Source organism: Acartia tonsa, chromosome 14, assembly GCF_053477335.1.
Source record: "Acartia tonsa isolate MP-2025a chromosome 14, ASM5347733v1, whole genome shotgun sequence".
Classification (NCBI taxonomy): domain Eukaryota; kingdom Metazoa; phylum Arthropoda; class Copepoda; order Calanoida; family Acartiidae; genus Acartia; species Acartia tonsa.
This window is the reverse complement of record NC_137273.1, coordinates 11,419,583-11,431,722: the sequence shown is the minus strand read 5'-3', so window position 1 is coordinate 11,431,722 and position 12,140 is coordinate 11,419,583. Positions and strand designations below refer to the sequence as shown.

Genomic DNA, 12,140 nt, shown 5'->3' with positions numbered 1-12,140 from the left:
TTCAGTATTCTTTTATTATTGCTAATAAATTTTAGATGCAACATAACAATATTTTAAAACAAAGCTTTGTTCAACGGGCTATATTTCTCTCGACCTATCTTCTATATTTTCAATGTTAATGGTGTTAGCAGAAAAATCTTTGATGTGTAGAGTTAAAAATATTTCAAAATACCATTTTTATATCTTACATTTTTATTGCCTCTTTAAGGATGCCGTCTTGACTGGAGAAAGCCAAGAGATGATGGAGGTTCTCCTATTCAATATTACCAGGTATACATTTTCTATTTTCCTTAAACTTAATAATGCAAATCTCTTTTGTAAAGTTAGGTGAAGTAAGTGTAGGGCTCACAATAAGATTTTTTTAAAAATGAAAAGGGTTCTCTTGTCGAGGGTCTAAGGATTACAATTTTTGGGGACAAAAAATAATTTATTTGGTGTAAAAAAAGGAATATTTTCATTATTAGGGAAGTAAGCTGAAACAGACTATTGCTTTTTCCTGAGGGTGGAACACCCTCATCCCCGCCCCCCCCCCAAAAAAAAAAGAAAAAAATTCCCCCACCAAATTTTTTTATTTATTTTTACAAAGAATATTTGTTAAAAATATCTCTGTAGCTTTTTGAAAAAATTCTATATAGAAGGTGTGACTACCCATTACCTCATAGGCCAAAGCTCCTAGAGGCTAGGGTTGTAGCCGATAGTATTTCAAATAGTGTCGTTTTTTTATAGATTTGATTTATGAAAAAAATATTATAAGTACAGAAGTTGTAATTTTATTTAACGGTTTATATCAATTTATCATCCATTGTCTTATCCCGTAATATCCCTGCAAGATATAAACTCACGCGCACACATCACTCACGCACGTTCATCTCACCGTACATGAATCAAATGACCGCTTATGTTTGCTCAAACGCGCCCTTCACTGTGCGCGCACCCAACTCAAATATATACCTCGCTCATGTTAAGCCTTGATTTATATAACCTGCGGTCATTTTCAATTTTAGTTTTTAAAGAAAAGTTTTAAAATATTTTTGGTGGAGGAGAGGGGTAATTTTTTTCTATGGACAATTTCTTTTGTAAGGGTGATAGTACCCTCCCCAAAATAGTTATAAACCATCTCTGTGCAAAGCTACACTGAAAAGGTGAACCATTTGGGTTCAGCGGTTAGTGAGATCCTTCTGTACAAAAAGACACAGATCCTGTTAAGGATTTACTTAACCATTTTTACTAAAACTACCCCTAAAATTCTAAATACAAAAGCAATTGACTTGCATTTTATTTATGTATTTATATTTTTTGAGTTTATGAATTATTGTATTGTAATAACATTCCTTTCTAATAACGAAGCTACTCCGTAACGTAAGTCCATCTGTCTGTTTAGGGGAAATATGATTTTAGGGCTGCTATTTAAGATAGAAAACTTAAATTTTCGCCATTTATAGATTTTTTGTCTGTCGGTATTGCAATAACACAACAAGTTCCATTTAATTTTTTTCAGTGGAATCGTAATTTTCTTGGCTTCTATTAAAGATATATTTATGATTTTTTATGATTCTTGTGACGTATACACATCCACTTTATACATTTTATTGTTGGTCTGTCAGTCAGTAATGCTAGGACAGTCATTTCATTTTACAAGGAAAATAGGGTTTACACCACTACTTATAAATACAAATGGCTTATTTTAATGTGAAGATTCCTCTGACAACTAAATTTGTAGGTGTATATACTACTGGGGATTTTACATTTCTATGGGAAAATGCAAAATTCTTGACTGCAATATAAAATTAGATTCTGTTTCTTAAGATAATTTGACTTTTGTAAATTCATTACATAACTTACTTTGTAATTATGTTTGTCATTTTACCCATCAGCATCACGTCTATAAGATGCAGCAAGAAAATTAAAATCAATTGAACACCAGAAAATTGTTAGAAATTCAGAAAATTTAGCAAAATTATTAAATATTCATTGCTTTCCAACAAGGTGCCCTATGAGCACTACATCTCCACACCTTATTTCTTTTAATTGAAAATAGTGTGGGTTTGGGGATTTTTTTCAATAACTAACTCTTAACTTTGGGGGGGGGGGAAGGGGCTACCTAGTACCAAATATAACATAAAGTAATGAACAAACAAACATAAAATTTCCCTGTTGCCCTTATTTATATTTCATTTAAAAACTAAGGGTTGGGGGATTTTCAGTGGTCAACAGGGCACATAACTATGAATAAACATGAGGTGTTATTGGAATATAATTTCAAAATTCAATTCATATTTGTTGTTATTCAATTAACAAAATTTCTCTTTGTTTAGATTGAGAAGATGGATGTTGAGACTGGACTTTGGATTCCTTGCGGCAGATCTGAAGAGACCTACATTGAAGTCAAGGGTCTGACTGCCATGAAGAGATACAAGTTCAGAGTCTGTGCTGTTAATGAGGAGGGTGAATCTGCTCCTTGTGCAATGAAGGATGAAATCGTCGCCAAGGATCCCTATGGTGTTCCTGGAGCTCCCATCCACCTTGAACTTGTTGACTGGGATGCTGACTCTGCTGAACTCAAGTGGGATCATCCTAGAGATGATGGTGGTTCTGAAATCCTCAACTATTTGATTGAAAAGAAGGATAAGAGTGGACAATGGACTAGAGCTCATGAAGTTCCTGGTAGCTTCCGCAAGTGTACTGTTCCTAACCTGACTGAGGGTGAAACATATGAGTTTAGAATCAGAGCTATTAATGCTGGTGGCTGCAGTGAACCATCCAATGAAGTTGGACCTGTCACTTGCAGAGCAAGAAATTTGCCACCTAGAATTGACAGATCTAACCTGAATGAAGTCAGATGCAAGGCTGGTGAGACCTTTAGCTTTGATGTCAATGTCACTGGTGAACCAGCTCCTGAGAAGAAATGGTTCATCAATCAAGAGGAGATCACAGTTACTGAAAAAATAAAGATTGTTACAACTCACTACAACACCAAGCTGATTGTGAGAGCTGCAACAAGAAAAGAGAATGGAAAGATGACTATTACTGCTACTAACTGCAATGGATTTGACACTGCTGATGTTGAGGTACTTGTACTTGATGTTCCAAGTGCTCCTATGGGTCCATTGAGAGTTAAAGACATGACAGCAAGTGACTGCACTCTTGAATGGAAACCACCCAAGGATGATGGAGGCTCATCTATTCAATATTACATTGTTGAAATGTGTGATGAAAGTGCATCAGCTAGATGGACACAGGTTGGAGAAACTATTGGAGCTGTTACAGCTTATGATGTTCAGAATCTGATTGAGAATCATTACTACAGATTCAGAGTTAGAGCTGTCAATAAAGAAGGCAAGAGTGCTCCACTTGAAACATCTGGAGTTTATCAGGCTAAGAATCCCTTTGAAGTGCCATCCAAGCCTGGCAGACCTGCTGTCGTTGATTTTGATACTGAATGGGTTCAGCTTGAATGGGAGAAACCTGAATGGGATGGAGGCAGTACTATTTCTGGGTACATCATTGAAAGAAGAGATACATATAATCAAAGATGGGAAGTTTGTGCTAGAACTGAAGGTGAAGCCCCAACTGGCAAAGTTAAGGGACTGATTGAAGGTGTCATTTATGAATTCAGAGTCAAGGCTGTCAACAAGGCTGGTGAATCTGAACCATCTGATCCATCATTGCCACATAGAGCAAGACCTAAGAACTCTGCTCCAAAGATTGATAGAAATGCAATGATGGAAATCAAGATTCTTGCTGGTGAACCCTTGAACATCAATGTTCCTGTTGATGGTGAACCTCCTCCAATGAAATCCTGGACCAAGAATAGCGAGGCAGTCATTGATGGTGAACATTTATCTATCATAAATGAAGACTACAGAACTTGTATCAAGGTTCTGGAAAGCAAGAGATCTGACTATGGAGTCTACAAGCTTGTTGCCAAGAATAAAAATGGTACTGATACTTGCACATGCAATGTTATTGTCCTTGATGTTCCTGGACCTCCAGAGGGACCTGTTGATCCCAAGGACATAAGAAAAGATTCTATGGTGGTGAACTGGAATGTACCAAAGGATGATGGAGGCTCTGAAATTAAGCATTATATTGTGGAGAAGCAAGATCAGGAAACAATGAGATGGGTACCATGTGGAACAGCAAGAAAGCTTTTCTTGAAGGTTGATGGTCTTATTGAAGAACATGAATACAAGTTTAGAATTAGAGCTGTCAATGCTCAAGGTGAAGGAGGACCTTTGATTGGCCCTACTGAAGCAGTTGTTGCTAGAGATCCATTCAAGCTTCCTGGTAAACCTGGCAAGCCAATTCCTGAAGATTGGGATGTTGATAGGATTGACCTTAAGTGGGATCCTCCAAGATCTGATGGAGGTAGCAGAATCCACACCTGGATCATTGAAGTCAAGAATAAGTTTGGACTTTGGGAAAAGCATTGTGAAGTTCCTGGACCTAATCCTAAGGGCACAGCCCGTAACCTTACTGAAGGAGAGGAATACATCTTTAGAATTATTGCAGTCAATGATGCTGGACCAGGTGAGCCTGGAGAACCATCTGATCCTATTGTTGCTGAGGCAAGATATGTCAAGCCTGAGATTGACTCTTCTGCTATGCAAGATATGGTAGTGTGTGCTGGTCAAAGAATCAACTACACTGTTCCTATTAAAGCTGCTCCAAAGCCAAAGATTATTTGGAAAATCAATAAGAAAGAGGTATTTGTTGATACTCACATTGACATCCAAAACACTAGACGTCAGACTATCCTTGACATTGCTTTCTCCAAGAGAAAAGATGCTGGTGTTTACACTCTTGAGGTCAAGAATGAGCTAGGATCTGCAATGTGCAAAGCCAATGTTACTGTTCTAGACAGACCAGCACCTCCAGAGGGTCCTCTGGTCTTATCTGGTGTTACATCTTCCAGCTGTCACTTGGCTTGGAAACAATCTCCTGATGATGGAGGATCTCCTATCACTCACTACCTGGTAGAAAAAATGGACTTGAGCAGAGGCTCCTGGGTAGAGGCTGAAATCACAACTGAGCTTAAATGCACCATCAGAAGCTTAGTACACAAAAAAGAATACCTTATGCAGGTTAAAGCTGTAAATGCCATTGGTGAATCTGATCCTCTACCATTGGACAACTCCTTCATTGCAAGAAATGAGAGTGATGTTCCAGATCCACCTGGCAAGCCAAGTGCTTATGATTGGGATAGAACCTTCATTGATCTTACTTGGAATAAACCTTTAAGTGATGGTGGAAGCCCAATTGAAGGTTATATCATTCAGATGAGACAGAAGGGAACTACTACATGGAGAGAATGTACCACAATTAAGAGAGATCTCAACAAGGGTAGAGCTGAAGAACTCACTGAAGGTGAATACTACCAGTTTAGAATTATTGCCTACAATGTTGCTGGTCAGTCTCCTCCTGGTGAACCAAGTGAGCCAATCCAAGCAAGACCTAGATACCAGGCACCCAAGATTTTGACTCCTTTGAGTGATGTCAATGTAAAGGCTGGTAATAACTTTACTATTGATGTAGAGTATATTGGTTCTCCTGATCCTAATGTCAACTGGTTTGTTGATGGAACTCCATTAGTTACTGATGAAAGAACTACAGTGTCTGCTATTGCTCCCATCACCACCTTCCATATTGTCAACTGTAAGAGAAGTGATTCTGGTGATATTGTCATCAAATTAGTCAATGAATCTGGATCTGACAAGGGATCATTCTTCTTTAATATTCTTGATGTTCCTGGACCTCCAACTGGACCTATTGAGTTTGAAGAGATTGACAACAACTCTGTTACTATCTCATGGAGACCACCCAAGGACAATGGTGGTTCTGAAATCACTGGCTATGTTATTGAAAAGAAAGATCTTGACCATGCTGGTGGCTGGGTACCTGCTGTTAACTACATTGGACCTAAAGTGTTGTCCCACAAGGTACCAAGATTGTTGGAAGGTAACAGGTATGAATTCAGAGTATTTGCTGTCAATGCCCAAGGCAGAGGACCTCCAACTACATCTGATGAGGCTATGCCCCAAGCTCAATTTGATGTTCCTGGTAAGCCAGGAAGACCATATGCTCTTGATGCTGACAAAAACTTTATTAAGGTTGCTTGGAAACCTCCTACTCATAATGGTGGCTCTGAGATTACTGGCTATGATGTTGAAAGACGTGATATACTTGGAGGCAGATGGACAAAGATCAAGTCCCAGCACAAGAATACTGAATATAATGATACTGATGTTACTGAAGGACATCAATATGAATACAAGGTCAGAGCATACAATAAGGCGGGTGCTGGACCTCATTCTGATCCATCATTGACCATCACAGCAAGACCAATGAAGGCAGCTCCTAAGCTTGACCTTGATGTACTTAGCAGAAGAATCAGAGTAAAAGCAGGAGAAGAAGTCCATGTTCTTATTCCATTTATTGGATCACCATTGCCAACTGTTGATTGGACTAAAGATGGTAAAAGTATGCATAGCAAACGCTTTGAGAGCACTGTCAAGCCAGAATTGATTTCATTCTACATTGAAAACTCTAACAGACTGGACACTGGTGTTTATAAGATTTCTGTTTCAAATGAGTTTGGATCTGACAGTGGAAATCTTTATGTTACTGTTGTTGATAGACCTAGTCCACCTATTGGTCCTGTTGTCTACCAGAATGTTGAAAGAGATCAGATCAAGATTCAGTGGCAGGTGCCTGATGATGATGGAGGATGTGATATTACTGGTTATATCATTGAAAAGTGTGATTATGGATCAAATGATTGGATTGCATGCCCTGGCTATGCTACCAAGTGTGAATACACTGCTAGAAGCTTGACTGAAGGTAAACTTTATGTGTTTAGAATAAGAGCTGAAAACATGATTGGTGTGTCAGATGCTCTTGAAGGCAAACACATTGAAGCCAAGTCTCCTTATGATCCTCCTGGACCACCTGGTCAACCACAAATTGAGGCTTTTAGTCCTTCAAGTGCTACAATTAACTGGACTGCACCAACAGAAACTGGTGGAAGACCCATTACCGGTTACTTTGTTGAAAAGAGAGAACTTGGTTCTGAATGGATTAGAGTCAATCATTATCCATCTCCTAATCTTAATTACATTATTCCTGGATTGAGAGAAGGAGCCAGGTATGAATTTAGAGCAATTGCTTGCAATGAAGCAGGAGCTGGCCAGCCATCTAGACCATCTGAGCCATTAACTGCTGGTGTACAGAAATTCCCACCTGGACCACCTGAAGGTCTGAACCCTGATAGAATCACCAAGGCCACTGTTACACTGTCTTGGAGACCGCCTAGAAATGATGGAGGTGCTAAGATCAAGGGTTACATTATTCAGAAGAAGCAGAAGGATCAAGCTGACTTTGAAGATATCAATGGATATCCTCATTCTGATCTTAACTACACTGTTGTTAAGCTAAGAGAGAATGATGAATACTCTTTCAGAGTTTGTGCTGTTAATGAAGTTGGAAGGGGAGAACCATCAAGACCTACACCCAATCTTAAGATTAGAGAACAGCCTAACCAGCCCAAGATTGATTTGTCTGGTGTCAGAGATATCAAGGTCAGAGCTGGAGAGGATTTCTCTGTCAACATTAACTACACTGGATTCCCCAAACCAACTGCCCAATTCTGGAGAGAAGAATTGGAACTTTCTTCTGATGTTAGAATTCACATTCAAGTTACTGAAGAATTTGTATCCATTATTGTTAAGAATTCAACCAAGAAGGATGCTGGTCATTACAGACTTAAACTGATGAATGATTCTGGATATGATACTGCTTCCTTCCATGTTACTGTTCTTGATAGACCTGGACCTCCTTATAAGATCTATGCCAGTGACTTTGCTGGTGAGTCTTTTACTCTCAACTGGTCTGCTCCTCTTGACAATGGAGGATCACCTATTACTAACTATATCATTGAAAAGTGTGAAGTTGGTGGATCTTGGACCAAGGTAAGTAGCTATGTCACCACATGCTACACCAGAATTAGAAATCTTGTTGTTGGAACAGCTTATGATTTCAGAATCTATGCTGAAAATCAATATGGTATCTCAGATCCTGGAACAACAGATGAACCTATAATGGCCAAACATCCATTTGATGTTCCTGGACCTCCAGGTCAGCCAAGAGATCTATCTTCAACATCTGACTCCATTACAATCCAATGGAGTCGACCAAGACATGATGGTGGTTCTAACATCATTGGTTATGTAATTGAGAAGAGAATGAAGGGTGGTTCTTGGACAAAGGCATGTCATGCAATGGTTAATGACCTTTCTTACAAAGTTGTTGGTCTATCTGAAAACAATGAATATGAATTCAAGGTTGCTGCTATTAATGCTGCTGGTCAAGGAAACTGGAGTACACCATCAGAGCCTATTAGATGTTCTCCTGCCAAATGTCCTCCTAAGATTACAAGTGATCTTAGCCTTAGAGACATGACTATTGTTGCTGGACATGAGTTCTCTATAACTGTTCCATTCACAGCATCCCCTGCTCCCAAAGCTCACTGGAGTATTAATGGATATGAAGTTTTCTCTGACACTAGAATTAATCTGGAACTTAGCTCTCATGAGTCTAGATTCTTTAACAAGAAGTCTAAGAGAGCTGACTCAGGTACCTACAGTATCCAGCTTACCAACACTGAGGGCAGTGACCAGGCTACTTGCAAAGTTCTTGTTGTTGACAAACCATCTCCACCTCAAAAGCCAATTGATGCTTATGATATCACACCTGAGACCTGCACATTGTCCTGGAGACCACCTGCAGATGATGGTGGAAGCAATATTACTAACTATGTTGTTGAAAAGCTTGATATTGCTACTGGTGTCTGGTCCAAGGCTTGCAGCTTTGTTAGAGGTTTGCACTATGAAGTTATTGGTTTGGAGCCAAATCATAAATACAGCTTCAGAATCAGGGCAGAGAATCAGTATGGCCTTTCTGATGCTACTGAAATTGATGAACCCATTACAGCTAAGTTCCCCTTCACTGTTCCAGATCCTCCTGGCAAGCCTAAGGCAATGGCTGAAACAACCACTGCTGTCAACTTACAATGGGAGAGACCATACTCTGATGGAGGTAGCAAGATTCAGGGATACAAGATTGAATATAGAGATGTCAGTGAGGCAAGCTGGGTTGCTGCTACAGGATCTTTGATCAAGTCTCAGACTTACACTGTAACTGGATTGGTCACTGGAAATACCTATGAATTCCAGATCAAGGCTACAAATGCTGCAGGTGACAGTAGACCTTCTGCTCCATCTGGTTCATTTGAGCTTAAGGCCAAGGCTAATCCCCCTGGTCCACCTGGATCACCTATTGCTACCAAGGTTGGTAAGAATTACATTGATCTCAAGTGGTCATTGCCTTCTTATGATGGTGGAGCTAAGATTACTGGTTACATTATTGAATCAAGAGAACATGGAGGAACCTGGTACAGAATCAATGATTACAATGTCACTGATCTTACCTACACTGCAATTAATCTTACTACCCACTCTGATTATGAGTTTAGAATCATTGCAGTTAATTCTGCTGGTAAGAGTGAACCTTCTCTGCCCTCTATGCCTATTAAGGTCCAAGAGATTTCTGATGGTTCAGTTCCTGAATTTGTCAAGGGATTGCATAACTGCAGTGTTGGTCTTGGCAAGAGATTGGTTCTTGAAACAGAGTGCACTGGTAAACCAAGCCCAAGTGCTCGCTGGTTAAGAAATGGAAGAGAAGTTACTGAACAAGCTGGCAGAGTTAAGTTTGAGGAAAAGAAGAAGGATAAGAGCTCCTTCTTCATGATGGTCATTGAAGAAATCTGGGAAATTGATGATGGAGAGTATTCTTGCCAGGCATATAATTCTATGGGATACACTAGCACTAACTGCAGAGTAAAGGTTGGTGCTCCTCCAAGAATTGAGTATATTCCTAGTGAACTTCATCTTCCTGAAGGAGATAACACCAAAATTAAAGTTAAATGGACTGGAGATATGCCATTCACTGTCAAGATTACTAGAAATGGAGAAGAAATTGCTGACACAACTAGAGTTAAGATGACTCTCTTTGATGAATTCCTAATTATCTTCATGAGAGACATTAAGAAGGAAGATGCTGGCAAATATACTGTCAAAGTATCTAACCAGAGTGGATCATGTGAAGACTCATTTATGGTTTATATTTCTGGTCTACCTGGTGCTCCTATTGGTCCCCTTGAAGTGTCTGAAATTACTAAACACACTTGCAAATTGGCTTGGAGTCCACCTGCATATGATGGTGGCTCAAGAGTTACACATTATGTTGTGGAAAGAAGAGATATTAGACACAAAGAATGGATTGTTATTGCCAGCTTCTGTAAATCAACCACATTTGCTGTGCAAGGTTTAACTGAAGGTCAAGAATATCTATTTAGAATTCTTGCTGCTAACAACAATGGAACTGGACCTCCACTTGATGGTGTTAATCCTATCAAGGCCAAACCACCCCATGATCCTCCTTCAGCTCCTGGCAAACCAACTGTCACTGCTGTTGGTGGTGACTTTGTCAATCTTTCTTGGAGCAAGCCTGAGAATGATGGAGGTTCTCGCATCAAGGGTTATTGGGTTGAAAAGAGAGAAATTGGCCTGGACATCTGGCAGAGATGCAACCAATATCTACACTCTGCTACACAGTATAATATTACCAACCTTATTGAAGGTAGATCATATGAGTTTAGAATATTTGCTGAGAATGACATTGGTACTAGCTCACCATCTCCCAACTCACAGCAAATTGTTGCTAAAGATCCTGAGGATCCTCAGCCTCCTGAGATTGTTGCTCCTCTTAAGAATATTGCTGTTGTTGAGGATAAGGATGGCAAGTTTGAATGCAAGATTACTGGTATTCCAAGACCAAATGTTACCTGGTACAAGGGAGCTAGAGAACTGTTTACAAGTGGCAAGCATGAAATTGCAGTCATTGGAAATAGTTACTATCTGACAGTAAAGAATGTTTTTGGTGAGGATGAGGATACATACACTTGTAGAGCATCTAATACTGGTGGTACCAAATCTACAAAGGCTGAGCTTAAGATCAAACAGCCTCCAAGACTTAATGTTCCACCAAGATTTAGAGATTCAGCATTCTTTGACAAGGGAGAAAATGCTGTTATGAAGATTCCATTTACTGGAAACCCTAAACCAAACATCACATGGAAGAAGGATTCAGAAAACATTGAAACTGGAGCTCATTTCCAAGTTAAAACTGAAGAGAGACATGCTCTGCTTACAATCACAGATTGCTCTAAAGATGATAGTGGCCCTTACACTATAACTGCTGAGAATGAACTTGGTACTGATTTTGCTCTGATCAATGTATGTGTATCTGACAGACCTGATCCACCCAGATGGCCCCAGACCAGCCAGATTGGTACTGATTCTCTTGTTCTTGAGTGGCAAGTTCCTAGCTGGGATGGTGGTTCATCTATCACTAACTATGTGATTGAAAAACAAGAACTGCCTATGACAAGCTGGACAAGAGTTGGCCACACAAGATTTACTCTTATGCCAGTAACTAATCTTATTCCTGGAAATGAATACAGATTCAGAGTGTTTGCTGAAAATGTCTATGGAAGATCTGATGCTAGCGATGAATCTGCCATGTGTACTACTAAGGGAGTCTTGAAGAAAAAGACTGCAAGAACTCAATACAAGATTGATCCTGACACTGGCAAGAAGATTAGAGGTCAAAAGTGTGAGGTCAAGGACTATGATCAGTTTGTCTTTGATATCTATGCCAAGTATATTCCTCAGCCTGTTGAGATCAAAACACAAGACAGTGTTTATGATCACTATGACATTCTTGAAGAGATTGGAACTGGTGCCTTTGGAGTTGTTCACAGATGTAGAGAACTGAAGACAAGCCATGTGTATGCTGCTAAATTTATTCCTATTGGACATGCTATGGAGAAGGCTCTGATCCGCAAAGAAATTGATATCATGAACCATCTCCACCATTGCAAGCTTATCAATTTGCATGATGCCTTTGAAGATGAAGATGAAATGGTCCTCATCTTTGAATTGTAAGTATCTTTTATGTGTGCTTTAATGTATTAACTAACATTCAATCACAAGGGTTTTTGCTTACATGTCACTGCTTTTTTG

At 39.4% G+C, this 12,140-nt stretch overlaps 1 protein-coding gene across 4 annotated transcripts in view; it reads left to right on the top strand.

The window, feature by feature from the left end:
* bt (projectin protein bent) overlaps positions 1-12,140 on the top strand; it is a 28,476-nt gene that overhangs the window by 4,691 nt on the left and 11,645 nt on the right. For all 4 annotated transcript variants that reach the window (XM_080147463.1, XM_080147462.1, XM_080147465.1 and 1 more), the window contains exons 2-3: positions 209-270; positions 2,316-12,058. In XM_080147463.1, the coding sequence (XP_080003589.1) occupies positions 209-270; positions 2,316-12,058 (9,805 nt within the window). The remainder of the gene's footprint in view (positions 1-208; positions 271-2,315; positions 12,059-12,140) is intronic.